The 23,873-nt window shown below is 40.3% G+C and overlaps 1 protein-coding gene across 1 annotated transcript in view; it reads left to right on the top strand.

The window, feature by feature from the left end:
* LOC128639916 (anthrax toxin receptor 1) overlaps window positions 1-23,873 on the top strand; it is a 146,754-nt gene that overhangs the window by 92,668 nt on the left and 30,213 nt on the right. Inside the window, exons 10-14 of the mRNA XM_053692174.1 lie at window positions 15,240-15,338; window positions 15,953-16,022; window positions 16,107-16,185; window positions 16,575-16,670; window positions 17,931-17,969. Of these exons, the coding sequence (XP_053548149.1) occupies window positions 15,240-15,338; window positions 15,953-16,022; window positions 16,107-16,185; window positions 16,575-16,670; window positions 17,931-17,969 (383 nt within the window). The remainder of the gene's footprint in view (window positions 1-15,239; window positions 15,339-15,952; window positions 16,023-16,106; window positions 16,186-16,574; window positions 16,671-17,930; window positions 17,970-23,873) is intronic.

Genomic DNA, 23,873 nt, shown 5'->3' with positions numbered 1-23,873 from the left:
GTTATCTAATTAGTTTCATTCTCTTTGTATCCTTTGTTAAAAAAAAGTATTCCTAGGTAGGCTCAGAAACTGCTTTTCAGCTAACTCCCAGTAGTGCAGTACTGCTCCTTCAACAAAGGATACCAAGAGAATTAAGCAAATTAGATAACAGAACTAGATTGGAAAGTTGTTTAAAATTGTATGATCTGGGGGGTGGGGGGGGGGGGCTGGGGCTAATTGCCAAGCTGAGCAGATGTACTTTGTGAGAGCTCTGCACAAATGTGCTTTAAATAGCTGAATTTTATAGGAAAAACCTGGTTATAGTTATTTTTATTTGGCAGGGCAACTAACAATACTTGTACTATACCCTGTTTCTTGGGTACCCTGATCCTTTAAATTACTTAAAAGCAAGCTGGGAGCCTCATTACGGACCACGCATTTGGGGTCTGAAACCCGCCACAGGACACTTCAAGCTTGAGACTGTGTGACCCAGCTGAGCTCCGGAGGGTCGGGGATCCGCTCCAGAGCTGGGGATTTCGTACCTGAAAGCACTTTTAGATCTGGCCGCGAGGACACGTGGCGCCAAATCTTGCTATCTAAAATTGCAGTTGCAAGAGGAGACATTTAAAGCTGAGCATCCGGACCAGAGTCTACCGCTTCCTAGGGGCTCCTGGAGAACGTGGCAGAGACGAACCAAGTGACTGAGGTAACCCCGGAGGTGGCCTGCTTGGAGAATTCAGCCACTGGGGAGTGGCGTGAACGGCCGCCATCTTTTCTTCTGCCTCCTCTGGCTGAGGAGGAGACCCAGACATCCCTGTGGATTTGGAGGTATTGCGCTAGCCGGCACTGATAGATTTAGTAACCCGGTATAATAGACTTACCTCTGACTTGCTAAACCTGTGACTCACCCGCTGCAGGCCCCATTGGGGGGCGGAACACTTGAGGGGAGGTTGACTGCTGAACAGTGCCACGCAGTTGCTGGGATCTGGAAGCCCTACTTTTTTTTTTTTTTTCAATACAATTTTTATTGAGATAAATGGTACAGAGGACGCAACATAAAAAAGAAAACATTTGTAAACAGTTTTGTAGAAACAAAATAATTGATTGAAGTGACAGAAGTGACCAATAATGAAAATAATCAGAGCATACATTGACAAATGGGGGTCACAACAGAATACATAACATTATATCCTCTGGCTTGTACAAAATATTCTGCATTTTTCTTTTATTTGTTACTATTAAGAACACCTTATAATATAAGTTTAAAGGAAGCCCTACTTTTTAATGAAGCATCCACTTTAGACCTTATAAGTCTGCTTTGTGCTAAGGAGGTGACCTAATTCCAAAACCCCTCTCTAGGGATTCAGGGAGCCCAATCTGGCCTCGGTGCAAGCCTTTCATCTAAATTGACAGTATATGAAAAATCACTCCCCTTGCCTTTTCTGGGTAGTGTCATTGGGAGCTTTTCAGCCCTAGGTATCCACTGTAACCCATCATATCCCAGAGAGGGCTGATATCTACACTCACTTTATAATATCTGAACCCAACACAGTCCTTAAGGTCCATTGTGAAAGTGAGGGATTATTCTACTTGGATATTTAACTTCTAACTGACTCTCACCAAGCAGACTGTATCAGACGTGCCTAAGAGGTGATCCTTCACACCTAATCTCATAACACTCTACTAGAACTCTACACCCACTACTCTTTCGATTATTATCTGTGTAAATTCATTGTAAAACTTGTCCCTCACCTCGCTGCTCCTGCCCAGCTTGTCCGGGTGGGTCACATCCCCTCTCCTTTTTACCTTCCTTCGGGTCATATCCCCCTATTCCCTGAGGTGGGGGACAAGTCCTATGTATATTTTGTCATATTTCTGTGACGTTTAGCATCCTCTGGTTACATAACTGTTGCCAGAAATTGTTCATTGACAATATATTGTACTGGGTATTCAAGATACATATCACTGACGTGATTATTGCCCCACGATTATCTGTCAATCCTATAGCCACTATTCGGCATTAATCAGGTTTCCCCTGTTTTCTTGGAGAGGTAAATGATCTAACTCCTCTTAGTAGATTAGAAGGTGAAGCTCCTTAAGACATCCACCTTTACTTAATTTACCTTATAACAGCACTCCCTGTGACTCTCTAGAAGACTCATTAGGCCACCTGATTTAATAGCAGCCCCTCGGAAGTTAGAAATCCATTTCCCCTGAGATGGTGCTGTAGTCACGTCGGGTAGGCTGTGGTCACCCCAGCTCTCTTTCTTTATTCGTTACCTAGCATAGACTTGTACACATTTATATAGGTTGTCAGTACCTGACTTGCTGTTTTTAATCTACGGGATACTTCTGTTACCTTTGCTGCATTCAATGTCTCATAGAAACTGTCAAGAAGACAACCGAACATGCAATGAATGTCACTGTTTTTCATTCTCTTTTGTTTTGCAATTTTGTCTCAATAAAAATTATTTAAAAAAAAGAAAAAGACATCCGAAGACTCCTTCCACGGTTAAAAAAGCTGTCTTTGGTCATTTCTCTCAGCAGTAAAAAAAGATCATGAAGATGCTGCAAGCAGAGACCTGAGCGACCCAGAATCCTTAGATGAGGGTTCCAACTTAAGTACGCAATAACCTACCCATTTGCAGCACTATATTACAGAGTCTACTTTAAAAAAGATGCTGGCTGCGCAAACAAAGTCTATCACATCTGAGATTCAGAGAAGCTCCGCAGAATTGAGGAAGGACATATCAGAAATTGGAGAGAGAGTGGACACCTTAGAAAGGAGACATGATGTTACCGATCACTCCAACCTCCTCTCATATTCTGACAACCTAGCTGAGCAGATTACCTTCTTAGAGTCCAAACTGGCGGATATTGAAGACAGAGCAAGGAGAAATAATGTTAGATTCAGAGGCATTCCTGAGACTGTCTCAGCTTCAGATCTACAGGATTACCTCCTAATTCTCTTTACGCCTCTTCTAGGTCAACTGGAAAGTACATCACATACAATGGAGTGGGCTCATAGAGACCTGTCCTACCAGAGATCTACAAAGACATTCCGATTCTACCAGACCTGTCTTTGTACACCTTGCAGCAAAGGAGGCTCTACACACCGGTCACATCAACATTGAGAAAAGCCAACATTAAATACAGATGGGGGTACCCCACTAAACTCATCATCATGAAAGATAATCAAACCCACGTGGTCTCCTCCCCCTCTCAAGGGAATGGCCTCCTTGCAAATTGGGGACTACAAAATGACCCTATTCCGGCCACTTTACACACTAAGCTTAGGGCCTCTGCGCCCGAATGGACAGTAAAGGAACAAAGAGCGGCTCGCCAAAAACCAGGCCTACCCCAAGGTCCCAAACGGTCTTAACCCTTTGAGTGCTAACGACGGCTCAGAGCTGTCGCTAGCACTCACCCACCTTGAGGATAATCTGGGGGCACCCATCGACTCCCACCCCGGCGATCGGGCCTGTATAGTGACAGGCATCGCTGGGGCTTCCCGTTTGGGCGGTGACATCACACGCAATGACGTGATGACGTCACCACACAACGTTATTTAAAAATTACAATGGACAATATAGGGAAAGGGGGCATGCTGCTTAGAAGCTTGACCTTTCCAACGGTATAAGTCCTGGGGAACTGGAAAAAAAAAGTAAAAAGAAAATATATTTAAAAATAGTAAAAAACAAAAAAAGCTTAAATCCAGCTTAGCATTCAAAGGGTTAAAACTTGTCGGACTGTTGCAATCTCCCTTATATGGTAAGGTAAGCTATCTATCAAGCTCTGAATGGTCACAAAGACCGCTGCTCCATAACCCTGTCCGCCTGCTCTGATGAATCGCCAGAATTTAACCCTGCTGGCGGCCGATTGGCCGCGAGTCTGCAGGGGGCGGCGTTGCACCAGCAGCTCACAAGAGCTGCTGGTGCAATGCTTAATACGGAGAGCGTATTGCTCTCCGCATTCAGCAATGTCTGTCGGACCTGATCCGCGCTGTCGGATCAGGTCCGACAGACATTTGTTAAATAGGCCTCATAGTATGAGGGTGAATACTTAATTGTTTGTTGCCTACAAGCTTTGGCAGATTTACCTCTCTCTTTTTTTATTACGCTGTGTGTTGTTATCTTGGAGCGGGGTTGACTGTTATAACCTCATAGGTTCCACTATTGTTTATCTTGTCAAATCCCAATCTTAAGGTAGAGTCAACTAGTTAGACTAACAGTATATATGTAAATACTTTACTGCTTAAGAGATTAGACCGAATTGACTTTCTTTCACTGTGTGTTGTTGTGCTAGAGCGGGGTTGACTGTTACAACCTTACATGACCCACTAATGTGTATCTGTTTGAGCCTAAAGAAAATTGTTATGCTACTAATATATGTTTTTGCACTTGAGCGGGGCTGGCTCTGCCAGCTTTTTTACTGACTTCACATTAGCTCCCCCCCAGACCTAGGGCCCACTCCCACACTTCATCCACCTTTTCCTCCCTATCCTCCCATCCACCATCTGCCCCTTTCCCATTAAAAAGGTCGTTATTTGCACTGTTCTAGGTATAGTTAGTAATTTATACTCATGGCGGTCCTTAAATTAATTACACACAATGTGCAGTTCGGGTACCTTGACATCTGGAGGTCTTACCACACTTTAGATAAAGACTTCACCCACCCCCACCAAACGTATTCTAGATTAGACTACTTTTTCTGTCACGCTGACACTTTAGATCTCGTTAATTCTGCAGACATTTCCCTTTGCCCATGGTTTGATCATGACCAAGTCATTATTGACCTTTAATCTAAAACCACTACTAGGCCCAAGAATACTTGGCATCTACCGCATCATCTTCTTGCAGATATACCGTTTAGGGAGGAGTTAAGAAAAGATCTAAAATTTCTCATTCAGGTAAATGATAATCTTTCTGTATGGGATGACACATTATGGGGAACAATTAAAGCCACAACTAGAGGGTACTTCATTAGAAAACAAGCCCAACTAGCGGGCCTTTCATTATCCCAAGCCCACTGTAAGTTTAGAGATCTTGAGTCTTTGAACCGATCCTCCAGTTCTTCAGCTCTCAGGGTACACATTAAAGGTATTAAACAGCATATTTGCCAATTAGAACTTAAGAGGACACAACTTCATCTCACCAAATTGAAACAAATATTTGACTCTAAGAGTAATAAACCTGACACCCTCCTTGCCAACAGATTAAGACAACGAGCAGATCTCTTGCGCATACATATGATAAAACAAAAAGACCAAATTTTCAGACTCCCCTCTCAAATTGGCGAATTTTACTCTGATTTTTAGAACATATAGAAAGGTGAATCAACAAGCCCAGCCCCCCCTCTCCCCCCAGAGGTTATTCAATCTTTTCTTTGCTCCCTTAAACTTCCAATCCTTAATTCTGACCAGAGGGACACTTTGGCCAATTCTTTTTCCCTACATGAAATTAAACAGGTGAGAAAAAAATGAAACCCCTTAAAGCCCCTGGACCAGATGGTTACTCAACCATCCTTTATAAAACATAGATTCAGGCGTTATCTCCCCTTTTACTTAGATTTTTTTAACCTTGCGAGTCAAGAGGGTAACTTTCAAAGGGAATTCCTTGAAGCTTCCATTGTAACAATCCCAAAACCAGACAAATACCCTTCTTTTTGCACCCACTATAGACCTATCTCACTGATCAATGTGGACATTAAGATATATTCTAAATTACTAGCTAATTGTATATCTAAGCTACTCCCTGACATAATTAACTCTTACCAGGTGGGTTTTGTCCCAGGTAGGGAGGGCCCAGACAATACCAGGAGACTACTTAATGTCGTCCTGGAGTCTAAGAGACTTAACAAACTCTTCTCAGTCATCTCTCTCGATGCTAAGAAGGCTTTCGACCGAGTTCGATGGGAATATTTATGGCATGTACTTGAAAACTTTAAATTTCCAAACTATACTAGCCATAAAGGCCCTATACTCCTCACCTACAGCCACAGTATGTGGCCTAGGATTTAACTCTCCATCGTTTTCTATAACTAATGGTACGCGACAGGGCTGCCCCTTATCCCCCTGCTTTTTGCCTTGGCCATAGAACCTCTAGCAGAGCAAATCAGAAAAGATGAGCAACTAGAGGGCATCACACTACATGGCACAACTCATAAAATCGCTTTATTTGCTGACGATGTCACAATTTTTTCCTCCAAACCAACTAGAACAATTCCCAAACTATTGGAAATTCTTGAAACCTTTGGTAGTCTCTCCTTCTATAAATTAAATTATAGCAAGACTGAAGTCCACGCTTGGGGATTTCCATTAGAACTATCCCAACGACTACACTCCACCTACCGTTTTAATTGGACTGACAGCCACATAACACACTTAGGAGTCAAGTTATCGAGTAACATCCCCCAAATTATTAATGATAATTATCGGCCACTACTAACTGAATTGAGATCCCTTAAACAGAAGTGTAGCTTTGGCTCCATCTACTGGCTGGGACGTATCTCAGCCCTTAAAGGGACAGTAAAGTCAAAACTAAACTTTCATGATTCAGATAGGGCATGCAATTTTAAACAACGTTCCAATTTACTTTTATCATCAAATTTGATTTGTTCCCTTGGTGGTATTTTTTAAAAGCTAAACCTAGCTAGGCTCAAACTGATTTCTAAACCGTTGAAAACCGCCTATTAGCTCAGAGCATTTTGAAAGTTTTTCACAGTTAGACAGTGTTAGTTCATGTGTGTCTTCACTGATTGACTACACTGCATGTCTGTCAAAAGCACTTAGATAAGGAGGCTGTCTGCAGAGGCTTAGATACAAGGTAATCACAGAGGTAAAAAGTATATTAATTTAACTGTGGTGGTTATGCAAAAACGGGGGATTGGGTAATAAAGGGATTATCTATCTTTTTAAATAAGAACATTTTTGGTGTAGACTGTCCCTTTTAAAATGAGCTTCATACCTAAATTGACATATCTATTCAGATGCTTCCCACTCAAGAGTCCCCAAACAACTTTAATTACAATTTCAGAGCGAATGCACAAAGTATATTTGGCAAGGCAAACCCCCAGAATAACCCATAAATCCTTACAATTCCCTATACAGTGTGGGGGAGGGGGGTAGCCTCCCTGTCTATAATAAGATACTATGAAGCAGCAATGCTTACTCATATCTCCCAATGGGGGTCACACACTCCTGCAGTAAATGGAAAGATATTGAACAAGCTTCCTTACCTTATCATATCCGCCTAAAAGATTTAATATGGATGCCCCCACCATCGCAGAAACCTCTCGTTAGACAATCCCATAATTATTGAATGCCTTGCTGCTTGGGACAGTATCAACAAATTGCCCCCACCCCTCCCCCATAACTACACTCTCAGGCCTTCTCACAAGCCTTCCTGATTCTCACCCCAATACATGGGCCCTCATGGGCATTAAGACGGTATCCGATCTTTGGTCCACCTCTCCACAAGCTCACTTTCTTACATTGAACTAAATCGGAGATTCCTCCCAGGTGCCACCATTTATGTCTTTTTTGAGTATATTCAACTTATAAGCCTTGTAAACAGTTGGGGCTTCAAACCAATACTCTCACGCCCACTGACTGTCTGGGAGTCCAGATGGCAACAAGGCAAAAAAAACTCATAGTTTTAGACCCATGCCTATTCATTATGGTCTCATGGATGGGGCTTCCCTAGCCGATAAAGCTCCACATATGAGGTGGGAAGATATACTTCATACCTCCATATCTACCCAAATTTGGCAATGCACCTTATCGCTAACTAAAAAGGCTATACACTGCATCACAATCTTTAAGACTTATTTTAAAATTCTCACACATTGGTATTATGTCCCCTCACGTCTTGCCCAAATGTTTCCTAACACCTCATGTAAGTGCTGGAGAAATTGCAACCAATTGGGAGATATGAGGCATATTTGGTGGGACTGCCCAAAAATTGTGCCTCTTTGGAACACTTGTTTCGCTGCACTTTCTAGAATAGGGATTTCCCTACCCAAAACACCGGCTGTTGCTTTATTACAAATATGACTACACGCTCTACCTAAGCATCATAGCTACTTCTGTGTTTACCTTTTTTTCAGCGATAAAGTTATCCATAGCCAGGCTATGGAAGGTAGAGACTCCCCCAAACTGGTCCTCCATAGTCAATACCATGGCCTATATATACTCCATGGAAAAAAGTGTCTTTGATTCCCTTGGAAACTCTGATTTGTTTGAAATGATATGGGCTGATTGGAAATCCAATTATAATACCCTTTGGCTTGCTAACATTGACCTTTAATTCTAAGAAAGTATGCCTACACAGTATGATCATCTACCTCTTCTCTAATTCAAGTGCTAATCTTAGTCTTCATGGACCTTCCTAATTCCTTCCTCTCCCCCCCCCCCCCTGGATAAATAGAGAACCTCACTCAACCCTTTTACAGTTCCTTATAATGAGAAATTGTATATTAGTGTTAATGTATTTCTTATTATAGTTATGTGAGTTCCCCCTATGGTTAGACTTACACTGACTATCCTAAAATAGAAAGATGTGAGTCATTATATAGTCATTTAATTATATGTTTAACCGAACTTTTATACTCTAGTCTAATCATTGGGGACTTATGTATCTTAATCAATACCTTTGTTTGTTCTTAAGGGACCTGCGAGTCCCATCTAGTGTTTGACCCTGTTATGTGTGCATTTGAACATTATTGTATAATTTATTCCAAAATTAAAAAAATATTTAAAAAAAATGGTATGATTTATTTGAATGATGAAAGAAAAATGTTGGGTTTCATGTCCCTTTAATAAATAAAATATTTGGAGAGCAAAGGAGTTGGGAAACATCATGCTATAGTACTTCCTCTCAAAATGTGCTCTAAATCCTGCTGCCCTAGGCACAAATACACCCCACTATGAACTTGACTTTGTCATTCAAAACTTTGGTCCATTTATCCAGCTGCATATGCAGCTTTGGAACGCCATAGGTGCAGGCTCACATGAGCGTCTCCTAACCTGTACGCCAGCTTTTTACTGCGAGTGTAAAATCACCCCGGACACGTTCGTTTGGGGTGATTTACAGCCCCTGCTCTGACGCCTTTGGCCTAGCGTGAGCAGGGGTCACATTGCACAAGCCGGCTGCTGCATGCGACCCCGGACGGGCAGGTTTGCAGAAGCGAAAGCAAACCTTGTCCATCTATGCATTGATATTCAACTGGGGTTCCTTGCTTTTTTTTATGACATTAAAAGTGCTGCTGTTTTTTAATTGGCTAAGGCACTAAGATTATGAATCCCGCATAACAGAAATATGTTTTTTATTAAACTGGGAAAGGGTAAATATGAGAAGCAATGTAACAAATAGATTTTTCTCTGGCTTTTCATGGTGGTTTATCACAAAGGTTTTCACAAACACTTATACTGAAGCAAAATATACTCAGTGTGAAAGTAAAAGGTAGGAATAATTCAGCAGGGCTCAAAATTTCAAGTCCTAAACTACTAGTGAGGACAAAATGTTAATTGCCACTTCTAAGCCCACCCACACTCACTTCTTCATCCCCTCTTTGCATAAGTTTAGCCATTGTGAAACATTTTGTAATATTGTTTTTATTTTTTACCATAACAATTAAATAATGCTACATACAGTAATAAATTAACACAAATAAGTTCATAGCAGCTAGAGGTTCTGGGGAAGACAACAGCTGGATAGAAACAGGAAGTTGTTGAACATAGAGAGTGCTGACACTTTTGGCATAGCAGACCTGCAGATAAAATAATTACCATCTCTCCCTTAAAGGGCCATAATACCCAAATGTTTAAACACTTGAAAGTGCTGCAGCATAGCTGTAAAAAGCTGACTAGAAATTATCACCTGAACATCTCTATGTAAAAAAGAAAGATATTTTACCTCAAAAGTTCCTCAGTAGCCACATCCCATTCTAAAGGATTTCTAAGCAGCATTTTAGTGTGTCTGTCCTGGGACATCTTAGGGGATGAGCCTCGTGAACTCTCATATTATTTCACCAATCAGGTAAAGGAAGCTTACTATGAAATCTCATGAGAGTTAAGTCAAATCTCATGAGATCACAGTAAGAGTTCATGACCTCAGCACTGCTGATGCTGATTGGCTGCTGTTCATTTCTTCATATATTTTTTTTTTTACCTGCAGCTGGGAGCAGGTGAAGTATAACTTTTTACACAGAACTTACTCTGCTGAGCTGAGCAGATTGTGAGGTAAAATATCTTCCTTTTTTTACATAGAGATGGTCAGGTGATATTTTCCTGTCAGCTTTTTACAGTTATACTGCATCAGTTTCAAGTGATTTAGCATATGAGTATTATGTCCCTTTAAATATTTTTTTCCCATTCCCTCCTCTCTTCAGTCTCTCTTTTTACCTTCTCTCTCTCAGCCCATATCTTCTCTTTACACTCATTCCCCTCTCTCATATCTTTTCACTCTTTTCTTTTTCTCCATTCTCTTCCTACGTTCTCCACTTTCACTTTTCCTCTGCAATCTCTCTCTCTCTCTGCCCTGTTAACCTTCTCAGAAGTAACAGTCTAAGCACTAATGGGGTCCCTACAGCCCTAGAGGATTAACATAGCCTTGCACTTTCTTGGATATATAATATCCCTTTAGAATCTAGTTTTAGCACACGGCCCAAAATGTTTGTCAGCGCTGCAATAGGAATTTATTTTATGCAAATACAATGTGCCAACTTTGCTAATTACAACATGCAACCAACCAGACTTTAGACTCAATATTCACTAACTTTCACTCGCCATCATTATACTTCAACTCGCCAATGGCTAGTGGGCTAGTGGAAATTTTGAGCCCTGAATTCCGTTTTTAAAATGACTGCCTGTGGTTTTTTTTATTCAGGTTTATCACTTAAAGGGACACTGTACTCATAGATGTCCTATCATTAAAGGGACACTAAACCCAATTTTTTTCTTTTATGATTCAGATAGAACATGCAATTTTAAGCAACTTTCTAATTTAGTCCTATTATCAAATTGTCTTCATTCTCTTTATTTAAAGATAAGAGCCAGCCCATTTTTGGTTGAGAACGTGGGTTATGCTTGCTTATTGGTGGGTAAAATGTAAGCCTCCAATAAGCAAGTGCTATCCATGATGTTGAACCTAAAATGGGCTGGCTGCTAAGATTTATATTCCTGCTTTTAAAATAAAGATAGCAAGAGAATGAAGAAAATTGATAATAGGAGTAAATTAGAAAGTTTCTTAAAATGTCATGGTCTATCTGAATCATGAAAGAAAAAATTTGGGTTCAGTGTCCCTTTAATATGACAGAGTTACATTTAAAAAGTGTGAATTGGGGCAGAAAGTGCTTATCAGCCAATGAACTGAGCTTTGTAGCAGTCAGTTAGCCTAAGTACTTTACATTTTTTCAGGGAAAAAACGTTTAAGTACTGTTAGAACATTACTGATAGAACATTTTTTGCATACAATGTCCCTTTTAACCCCTTAATGACAAGTGACGTACCAGGTACGTCCTGCAAAAACTTGCAGTTAGTGACAATGGACGTACCTGGTACGTCACTTGTCTAAGAGAGTGCTGGAAGCGATCGCAATCGCTTCCAGCAGCTCTCAGGGTATTGCAGTGATGCCTCGATATTGAGGCATCCTGCAATACCCTTTAGAAACATCCGATGCAGAGAGAGCCACTCTGTGGCCCTCTCTGCACCGGTAGCGATGCGGCCGGTTCGTTGGTGGGTGGGAGCGCAACAGGGAGGCGGGTGGGCGGCCCATCGCTACCCGGCATCCGGCTCCTGTTAGTGCAATGTGCACGCCGGGTGCCGGGAGCGTGCGGGGGCGCGCGTGCGCGCGCGGGTGCGCGCGCATGCGCGCGATTACCTACCCACACTGACACCAATGAGTGGGAAGAGGGGGGGGAAAGTAATAATATAATAATAAATATATGAGGATCTGGGAGGGGGAGGGGGTTGGGGTATTGTGGGGGGCTGCTACACTACAGAAAAAATTAAAATGGAAATAAAAAATAATAAAAAAACCACTTTTTTGGGGGGCAAATTGGGTACTGGCAGACAGCTGCCAGTACCCAAGATGGCGGCAATTAGGTAGGGGAGAGGGTTAGAGAGCTGGGGGGGGGATCATGGAGGTTGGGGCTAAGGCAGGAGTCCATCACAGCTAAAACATTTTATTTTTTTTTATTAAAAAAAAGAAAAACTCCTTTTATTTAGTACTGGCAGACTTTCTGCCAGTACTTAAGATGGCGGGGACAATTGTGGGGTGGGGGAGGGAAGAGAACTGTTTGGGAGGGATCAGGGGGTGGGATGTGTCAGGTGGGAGGCTGATCTCTACCCTAAAGCTAAAATTAACCCTGCAAGCTCCCTACAAGCTACCTAATTTAACCCCTTAACTGCTGGGCATAATTTACGTGTGGTGCGCAGCAGCATTTAGCGGCCTTCTACTTACCAAAAAGCAACCCCAAAGCCATATAAGTCTGCTATTTCTGAACAAAGGGGATCCCAAAGAAGCATTTACAACCATTTGTGCCTTAATTGCAGAAGCTGTTTGTAAATAATTTCAGTGGGAAACCTAAAGTTTGTGACAAAATTTGTGAAAAAGTGAACTTTTTTTTTTATTTGATGACATTTGGCGGTGAAATGGTGGCATGAAATATACCAAAATGGGCCTAGATCAATACTTTGGGTTGTCTTCTAAAAAAAAATATATACATGTCAAGGGATATTCAGGTATTCCTGACAGATATCAGGGTTCCAATGTAACTAGCGCTAATTTTGAAAAAAAGTTGTTTGGAAATAGCAAAGTGCTACTTGTATTTATGGCCCTATAACTTGCAAAAAAAGTAAAGAACATGTAAACATTGGGTATTTCTAAACTCAGGACAAAATTTAGAAACTATTTAGCATAGGTGTTTTTTGGTGATTGTAGATGTGTAACAGATTTTGGGGGTCAAAGTTAGAAAAAGTGTGTTTTTTTCAATTTTTTCCTCATATTTTATATTTTTTTTATAGGAAATTATAAGATATGATGAAAATAATGGTATCCTTAGAAAGTCCATTTAATGGCGAGAAAAACGGTATATAATATGTGTGGGTACAGTAAATGAGTAAGAGGGAAATTACAGCTAAACACAAACACTGCAGAAATGTAAAAATAGCCATTGTCATTAAGGGTAAGAAAATTGAAAAATGGTCCGGTCATTAAGGGGTTAAAGGGTCATAAAAGTGCAAACATAAAATGCTCTACCTAAAAATGCTTTTCAACAAAGTAAGTTAAGTAATATAAGTAAATGGACAAGTCATTAAAAATTGCATGTTATAGCTGAACCATGAAGCTTTATTCTTAATCATGTTTCTTTAACTAATAACACCAGATGATGTTTGTTATAGGTAATATTTTAAATAAATTTGCTGACTTTTAAAAAATATATATTTCTTCTATAATGGTAAGACGAGTCCACGGATTCATCCATTACTTGTGGGATATTATCCTTCCTACCACCTCTTTCACTTTCCCCTTCCTAGTACTTAGGGTAGGCAAAGAGAATGACTGGGGGGTGGAGCTAAGGGAGGAGCTATATAGACAGCTCTGCTGTGGTGCTCTTTGCCACTTCCTGTTAGGAAGGATAATATCCCACAAGTAATGGATGAATCCGTGGACTCGTCGTACCATAGAAGAAATCAATTTTTCAGGTAAGCATAAATTTACTTTTTTTTCAGATGTCCAAACCCTTAATTGCAGTCATAAATTAATATTCTGGTGATCACATTTTAATATATTTTAAACCAGAAAACAACTATGTTTATTAACTGAGCATACTCAGAAAGTTTGGCATTAAAAATAAAGGCTATTTAAATAGCAAATATATAGTGTGGCAAGAAGTTAAAAGCTATTGAAATAAAGGGTCAAATCTGATGCAAATAAATAAATTACTAATACAATGTTTTTTGATGGATTAGAATACTGCAGTGCTAGCATTGCCAGGTGTCCAATATTCAACTGGACAGTCCTGTATTTTTTTTAAGTCCCCTGTTTAGCAGCTAAACTTTATTGGCCTCTTATGCCTCCTGAAAGTGGTTAGACTGCACATGCGTAGGGTGACCATATTACCACTTTAAAAAGGGACACATATGAAAAATACATATGTCAGGGCTGTTTTCAAGGCTGTTTAAAGAAAATGTTTTGTATAAGAACCCTGATATATGTATTTTTCATATGTGTCCCTTTTTAAAGCGGCAATATGGTCACCCTACACATGCGTTACTTTGTATATTACTGGCAGCCAAAGAGAGCAAAAACAAATCACTGTCTTATGCATTACTGCTGTTACTAACTGACATGGGGTGTCATTAGGGTAAAATCTCTGCTTTTTGTTTTATACTGGCAACCATGAGGGTGTAAAACACTGGTCTGTGTGTGCTACTTTCAAATTAAGAGTGGGGGACAAATCACTGCTGGTTTGGGCCATTGTGTGATCTCACCTGGTACCAATCACCTCCAAATTGTTCAGTATTTTTGTGGAAACCAACTGGCAACCATACATACCACTGTGGGATTCCTTCAATTCAAAGTATGAATGTATTTTATATGGTATGAAGAACTGGAAAACAAAGTGATCCTTCCGGTTTACGCATAAAACTGAATTCAATTATTAAAAATGTTATCTGTATGGTGGTTTGCAGAATTGTTTAAAGGGATATGAAACCCAAAAATGTTCTTTTGTGATTCAGACAGATTATACCATTTTAAAGTCTCCAATTAACTTCTATTATCAAATTTGCTTAGTTCCCATGATATTCCATATTGAAGAGATACCTAGGTAGGCATCTGGAGCACTACATGACAGGAAGCAGTGCTGCCATCTAGTGCTCTTGTAAATGGATAACATTCTAGCAAAACTGCTGCCATATAGTGCTCTAGAAATGGTCTCCTAAAAATATGTCCCTGATGTTCAACAAAAGTTACCAAGAGAACACAGAATATGTGATAATAGATGAAAATTGGAACGTTGTTTAAAGTCACATGCTCTATCTAAATCATGAAATAAATTATTTGGGTTTCATGTCCCTTTAAAGCAGAATCTGTTTTTCATGATCAAATAATAAGCAGTGTCTTGCAGTGAGTGTTACTTGTTGTTCCCAGTGAGTGAAACTCGCAATAACTGAGTAAAATGTGACCATTGAGAGAGTTTAGTTCTTTATTTCACGGTTTTCTTGGGAGGATAACACAAATGTTTTTATCTTTCAGAGTCCTTCGAAGTGGTGGTGCGAGGGAACGGCTTTTATCATGCCCGGAATATAGATCAAGTGATGTGCAGCTTTAAGATTAATGAGAACTCAACAATAAGTAAGAATAAAATCTGACATGCTACATTGTGTTATACCCTATATAGGACACAACACTGTCCCAAAGAGTTTACTCTTATGTCCTCCTAAATTTCCTTAAAATGTCATAATAGGTAAAAAAATGACATGCTCAAAGATTATCAACCCTGCACTACTGTGTGTTTAACACTGCAAAAAGGTTAAACACACAGTAGAAATACAGCTCAGGACCCGCAGAGCATTGCAGGTCTTGAGCAGAAAGCTAGTCACATGACTCAGATGTGCAGCTAGCACTGCTGATTGGGTCAGTGGTAGTTTCCACTCAGGATCAGCAGTGCCGAGTCCCGAGCAGTACTTCTACTGTGTGTTTAACTTATTTGTGGGGGTTAAACACACAGTAGTTCTGGGTCAATAATCTTTTAAATTACATTTGCTAACAAATTAGAGCAAGTCATTTTTTGACTATTATAGCCCTTTAACAATTATGAAAGCCACATCCTAATTCTACAATCAAATACCAAATATAGATACATGGATATAGATATATCCAACTTTATTCAATATGTACACCCCTATAATTACCCTCACAAACATACAACCCCTTTATATGCACAAATAGTTTTTTTTTTCTCCAAGATGAGAAGCCTTCAGACATAAAGGACACTTACCTGTTGTGTCCTGCTCCAGTGATTGAAGAAGTTGGACAGTGAGTACATTAATGTAATGGTACGGGGGTCTGGGTTTGCAAGGTGAGGCTAAACCCTAATCTGTGTCCCTATGCCTTCCTTAGGGTGGTGTATTTACAGGTCAGCATGAACATGGGTCTGACCTTCATCTCAAGTTCAGTCAGCATCACTAGTACACACTGTGTAAGTATTTCCCTGCTGGGAGCACAGACTCTTGTGTGTGGCATAGTCACCTAGTGGGAATTGTGTGGATCTTTACACTGTGTATACATGAAAATGGGACATTTACATCAAAAGTAAATCCTGTGCAAAGCATTTAAAGTGACATTAACCACTAAATGCATTTTAAAAGCATAATATTGACATTGTTCCCCGGCTACCTCTAGTCATGAGTGCTGCCATGTTGAAATCTAGTTTTATAAAATCATGTTTGCAGTGCAGTTGTATTACAAAAAATATGTCCCCTGCACCCTCCTTTAAAGGGATATTAAACAGTAAAATGTATTTTTTTATTATATTAGTTGTTTAAATGCTTCAGTCCTTGTGATAATGTTGTTTCCTCTGATTTTCAGCGCACAGGGGTCATCCTGTTCATCATTTTGCTTGTTCTCTTCCTGCTTCTCCTTCTGGCATTGCTATGGTGGTTCTGGCCGCTGTGTTGCACTGTGGTACGTGTAAAAATCATTATTTGCTATCAGAGCGAAAGCATATTACATTGCCTGTATTAACCGAACTCCCAGAAATTCTGTGATAATCTGCATCTGTGAAACCCTATAATGTTTTGGGGTAAAATAACTTCTCCAATTATATGACTTCCAATTCAGTCCAACCCTCTAATTGTTCTTTAATGTTTTATTTGTAACTTAGATTAGATGCTAAAAATCTCATGCCAGTTACCATAGCTGCTAGCATTCTCATGCCAGTTTACGTGTAACACACATTATGGCATTCCATGACATTTGTTTGTTGAAATACCTCCTAATGATTGGCTGGTGTAATATCTTCTGCCTACCATTTCCATTCTGATTTGTATTCTGCTTCTTGGCATATTCATCTAATGCCATATTTCCTGCCAGTCCTATGACAGTCGAATGATCTCCCACCTCTCACCTGTCCCATACCATTATACTGTTGTCTACCTCTTGCATGTCCCATGATGTTCTATTGGTCATCTACTCTGTCCTGATAATCATCCTTCTTACAGTCCCATGATTATTTACTGGTGACTTTTCCTGACAATCCATGATGTTTTACTGATGACCAATGTCATGGTAAGTCAAAGGGTAGGGAACAGCACCACTTTATTCAATCTGAAGGCACAGAGTCCAGGGTCAGCCACCACCACATAGACAATCAGAAGACAAAGTAACTCCAGCCTTGTATACATTTAAAAAGGGACCTTTATTTTCCTTGCATGGTCCAAAGTAAAAAAAAAACAAAAAACGGTGGCCTATACCTGGTCCTTAGTCATGACTAAGGACCTGGTATAGGCCCAAAATGTTGTTTCTTTTTTGTACTTTGGACTATACAAGGGAAATAAAGGTCCCTTTTTAAATTTATTCAAGGCTGGAGTTACTTTATATTCTCAATGTCATGATAAGCCCATTTCTATTGGTCGACTCTTTCATGATATTTTACCAGTCAGCCTCCTGATGTTTTACTGGTGACAGTCCCATGATCAGCTAGTGACATCTACAAATCTCCTGATGTGTAACAAGCGATATACCACTTGTCGTTCACTTCCTATCAGTTTACTGGTGTTATATTACCTAATACCGTGCACATCTATATATATATAAACTGCCGCTATAGCAGAAGAAATGTTATAATTAGCAGCAGACTAAAAAAAATATTTATACAATTACTGTGTACAAACCCAGCCATGTACAGCTCTCATCTCATAGCTTTGTTTGATTGGTTTGTTGTAGGTGATAAAGGAGCCTCCTCCACCGCCCCCTCCGGAGCCTGTGAGTATCATTCATTTTATTTTCTCTAACAAACATAGGTTATATTATAATTATTATTGTTATATCAGAATATATAATTATTGACCCTAGCTTACTAGGTATTTAACCCTCGCAAAGGAGTAAAAGACACAGGTAAAGTCTTGTGGCTTGCGACTCCTGAGCAGAACATGGCTGGTGATTGGTGGCTAAGTTTGACTGCCACACCTGATTGGCTCATTGACCCTGTTCTGTGCAGGAATTGCAAAGCTTTTTAACCACCTTCCAACTGACTCCTGTTATCAATTTTACTTCATTCTCTTGGCATTTGTTATAGAAGAAGCAGCAATGCACTCCCGGGAGCTAGCTGAACACATTTATAAGCCAATGAAAATGGGCATACAAGTTCAGCCACCAATCAGCAGCTAGCTCCAAGCTCCTGAGCCTATCTAGCTATGCTTTTCAACAAAGGATACCAAGAGAATGAAGCAAATTAGATAGTAGAAGTAAATTGGAACGTTGATTAAAATTGTATTCTCTATCTAAATCATGAAAGAAAAATTTTGGGTTTCATGTCCCTTTCATTTATCCTGCACATACATTTGCAAGATCAACACTACTCTTATTTTAGCGCAGGTCGCTTATATGTAATTTCTCTCTGTGTATACACATTATTAATATTTTATCATGCAGTGCTTGCAGAAAACTTTATGTTGATTATGAGATTTATGCTGTATCTTGTTGCATATTTAATTCCATTCTCATTAGTAACAAAGGAGATTCATTCTGGCAGTGAAGTGGTTAACCTTTCTATTAATTCCTCTCCTTTTCATGTCATCTCCTCCCATCCAACAAAATCCTCATTCATAGTTTTGTACATTATACTTTCTCCTCCCACTACCAGGATACAGCTGGAGTGCACAGCTCCCTGCAGCCAGCTCAATGATTTCCTGTTATCCCCCTTTAAATTTAACCCCTACAGTACCACAGGCTACATGAACTGATACAGCAAAAGAAAATGCCAGTTTGTGTTGAGACTTAATTAAATGATGTAAAAAAAGTATTGAAGACAGAAAATGGTGTTTTGCAATAATCTGAACTGAATTTACAATAGGAAAAGATATTAAAAATAGCAGCGTATTGGAAAATATTACTGATAAAGAATATAACAATGTTGCTAAGCAATATGGGGGAAAAATATTCTTTGACATTTCATTTTTCAGTACTACTATAACAAAGAATTCATTGAAAACATTGCTGTGCATTCATTATACAAGAACATAGACTTCAATAGACATAGAATAGAGGCTGAATAAAAAGAGGGGATTCATTTCTGAATATTTTTTTATGGATATGACAGTTTATATAGGACAGTAATGGATTACTGCAAAGAGAATGAACCTTTAGCGATGCACTAAGCTCTGGTCCTACTGGTCAAATTATTAATGTGCGGATGGTCATGATTCGCTGTAGCGATCATGCCCGCCGCACATTGATAAATGCAGACAGCATACACTGTCTGCATTTATCATTGCACAAGAATTTCACAAGAAAGCAGCAGGGGGTGTCAATCAATCTGATCGGGCTGATTGCTGTCTGCCGCTCAGAGGCAGCGGACGAGTTAAGGAGCAGCGGTCTTAAGACCGCTGCTTCTTAACTCCTGTTTCCGGCGAGCCTGAAGGTGCTTTGGGGCCGATTGGGGACAGATGCTTTGGGGCTGATTGACTGCTAGGTAAATCAGCCCCTTGGTCTCATCTTTCACTTCACACAATGGGGTAGATTTACCAATGTCTATCCAACATGATACGCTGTAGCGTATCATGTCCGACAGATATCGCTGAATGCCGACCGCATACGCTGTCGGCATTTATCATTGCACAAGCAGTTCACCAGAACTGCTTGTGCAATGCCACCCCCTGCAGATTCACGGCCAATCGGCCGCTAGCAGGGGTGTCAATCAGCCCGATCGTATAGGATCGGGCGGATTGAAGTCCGCAGCCTCAGAGGCAGTGGACAAGTTATGGAGCAGCGGTCTTTAGACCACTGCTTCATAACTGCTGTTTCCGGTGAGCCTGAAGGCCCTTGTTAAATCTACCCCAATATCTCAATTCCATCACAGAGCCTTTCCACTTACCATGCCTATTGCTCACCACCCACATTCTTCTTTTTATAGATACTAGATAGGTTAGATTTATCAACATCCAAAAGTCCTGATTGGTTGCACTGAGCCTGCAGCTGATATTTATGAAGCACCAGATTAAACCGCTGCTTCATTAACCCTCTCCACTAACATAGAGTTGGCGAAGGAAATTAATTCGACCCAGAGGATTGACAAGACCTGCTCTCACGCTAATTGTTTGCACAAGAGCAGGCGGCATTGCACAGTTGTTTGCTCGTGCAATGGTAAATATGGGGAACAAATGCATCCTTTAATTTCCAATGAATAACGGACAGGTTAACAACATGTGAACCTTGTCTTCCCCTAAATTGAAAAATCTAGCTCTATGGCTTTAATTCTGATTTCTCTTACTATGGGATTCTCTTTCTCACAACTTTTTCTCTCTAACATAGATACATCCTAACATTTTCCAGATGTTATTTAGGACAAGGAGATTTGTTTTGAGTAATGGAGATCCATGGGTGTAGTCATTATTGTTCAGTGGGAGGGGCCATGTCAGGCAGGGCGGATTGGTGTGTCCAGCTGTACTGTGGGAGTGGTTGGCATGCTGTGGGTGGAGTCATGGTGGTCTGTGTGCATGTCTAGGTGCTCCTGGTTTCATTTTGGAAAACTGGACATTTACAAGTCAGAGAGAGCCAGCAGGGACAGCGGAACAAAGCTCACAGTATGAAAGATATATGTGATCTCAGTAATATGTATATATAGCTTTAAAGGAATATGAAACTCAGAATTTTTCTTTCATGATTTAGATAAAGAATACATTTTTAAACAACTTTCCAATTTACTTCTATTATCAGATTTGTTTCAGTCTCTTGGTTTCCTTTGTTGAAGGAGCAGCAATGCACTACTATGGGCTAGCTGAACATATCAAGTGAACTAATGAAATGAAGCACCAATCGGCAGCTAGCTCCTCGTAGTGGATTGCTGTTGATGAGCCTGATTTTGTCTCTGTAAGGGTAATGGAGGCAACCAGACGTCCTTTAGTGCTCGGAGCCTCAGTGGGATATAGTTGCACCTAACAAGGTATATGCAGACCATGATACATATCTGGGGGCTTAATTGTACAAATCATATAAATTAGAAGAGACTTTCATTCCAATGAAGGATTTACTGTAAGAAAATTCTTCTTTGTAAAAAATACATGTGTGTTGAATAAGGCTGTATCCTGGGTATGCCTTATCACTGAGGGCTCGATTTATCAAGCTACGGTGGATAGGAGCGCATATGCGCCGCTGTAGGCCGCAGCTCTGGCGGACAGAATTCCGCTGACGGAATTTAACGCTGCCCGCGCACAGCCAATCACACGCGTGCAGGAGCTGTCAATCTCCCGGGTCGGATGAGACCGGGGAGATTAAAATTCTCCACCTAAGAGGTGGAGAAAAGTGTAGGAAGCAGCGGTCTCTTATGAGAACCTGCAGTCGTAATGCGGTGAAGCCTTTGATAAATCGAACCCATAGTGCTAACTTCAAACTACTCCACTTTTCTGGTTTTGTGTACAGTATATCTTCTGAACAGAAAATGTCACTATACTACCAGTCAGGTAACTACAACTACTGATGTATTGTAGAGTGTTAGTAACAGCTATCTAAAAGTTGTTGTTTTTTTGTTGTGGTATGTTTTTGCCCTTGCTTTGTTTTAAACCTCATTTGCATACCCTTAAAGGGACATGAAACACCAAAAAAAAAGTTCATGCATTAGACAGAGTATGCAATTTTAAACAACTTTCAAATGTACTTTTGTTATCTAATTTGCCTCATTCTCTTGGTATCCTTTATTAAAAAAACATACCTAGGTAGGCTCAGGAGCTGCAATGCACTATTGGGAGATAGCTGCTGATTAGTGGCTGCACATTTATGCCTCTTGTCACTGGCTCACCAGCTGTGTTCATCTAGCTCCCAGTAGTGCATTGTGGCTGCCTCAATAAATTGGAAAGTTGTTTAAAATTCTCTGATGTATCTGATTCACAAAAGTCTACCTGCTTCAGTGTGGGTGCTGTTCATGGATGATTTCTGCAGGTGGGGGGGGTCTGGTTTGGAAGCCACATTTTGCTTATGATAGAGGGTTTGTTCTAACTATAACTTATACTGAGAATGATTAATTATAAAGATTTATACGTGACCATGTTTTGACAATTTCTCATGTGCAGTTTATTAAGTCATTTGATTTTCATCTATGTAAATGTGAAACTGTGTATTTGCTATGAGAGTTGAACAAGTGGTGTGGCTGGGCACTAGGGTTACCACCTTGTTTTCCTGGACACTTATGAGTTACACATGCTGCAGGATAAGCTGGGAGGAACATGTATTGAGCCTCTGGACATCACATGAAACGTGCTGATGAACAGCACAATCCATGTTCCTCCCTGCACACCCTGCAGCATGTGTAACTCATAAGCAGGAAAACCTGGCCGAGCGGCAACCCTAGCTGGCACCCATTTCTAAAATACCAGTAAAGTGTGTTTTAAACATGCTATATCCTGCAGTAGAGCTAACCTACACCCAAACCAGAGATTAATACTGCAATAAAGACTGAAGTATGGTGTAATATTAGTTTCTCTTACTTGGTGTATTCAGTCCACGGATTCATCCTTACTTGTGGGATATTCTCAATCCCTACAGGAAGTGGCAAAGAGAGCACACAGCAAAGCTGTCCATATAGCTCCCCTCAGGCTCCGCCCCCCTAGTCATTCTCTTTGCCGCTCTAACAAGTAGCATCTCCACGGGAGGGTAAAGAGTATGTGGTGTTAGATTTGTAGTTTTTATTTCTTCAATCAAGAGTTTGTTATTTTAAAATAGTGCCGGTTTGTACTATTTACTCTGAGGCAGAAAGTGATGAAGATTTCTGCTGAGAGGAAAAAGATTTTAGCATGTTGTAACTAAAATCCATTGCTGTTCCCACGCAGGACTGTTGAGTACAGGAGAACTTCAGTTGAGGGGAACAGTTTGCAGGCTTATACTGCTTAAGGTATGTTCAGTCATTTTTTCTAACAAGACCTGGTAGTGCTAGAAGACTGACAGAAATACCATGAGGGAAGGTAAGCCATTTTCTGAGACACAGTATAGAATGATGGCTTCAGTTAAGCTTTAATACTGACAGACACTGTGATGGGCTAAATCGATTACTTTATTAAGGTAATCTTATATTTATTAAGCGTTTTAGACGTTGGAAACACTTTTTGGGGACTTTTTTTACGCCTGGTATTTTGTAAGACAGCTAATCTGACTCAGAAAGGCCCCATAACTCTGGAGTAATGAAGGAGGGGGCCTCATTTTCGCGCCTCAATTGCGCAGTTGATTTGCAACACAGCTCCATGCAGCTTCATGTGCAGAGCCTTTAGAGTACAAGAGGACTTCAGGGAGGCTTAATTTACACCTGCAAATAACCCTAAAGGAAGGTAAAGCCACAGCAAAGACTGTGGCATCGTACTGTAGTGGGTAAAACCGGGTGTTTACTTCATTTTGCTCCGGTTTGGGCATTAAGGGGTTAAACGATTTGAAAATTTGTTTGCAAACATTTCAAGTCATTAGGATAATGTGGTGAAAATTTCATTACGATCGGATGTTTTTTGATGATTTGGTAAAAAAGTGTGTGCCTTTTATTATTTAAAGAGACAGTAACGTTTTTTCAAAAAGTATTTTTTTCAATATTTTAGTGTTGTCTGAGTCTGTCAAACATGTCTGAGCCTTCAGATAGACCTTGTTCTTTATGTTCAAAAGCCATGGCAGTACCCCCATTGCATTTATGTTTAA

This window comes from Bombina bombina, chromosome 9 (genome assembly GCF_027579735.1).
Source record: "Bombina bombina isolate aBomBom1 chromosome 9, aBomBom1.pri, whole genome shotgun sequence".
Lineage (NCBI taxonomy): Eukaryota > Metazoa > Chordata > Amphibia > Anura > Bombinatoridae > Bombina > Bombina bombina.
Note: the sequence above shows the minus strand (reverse complement) of the source record. Positions and strands in the feature narration are given on the sequence as shown.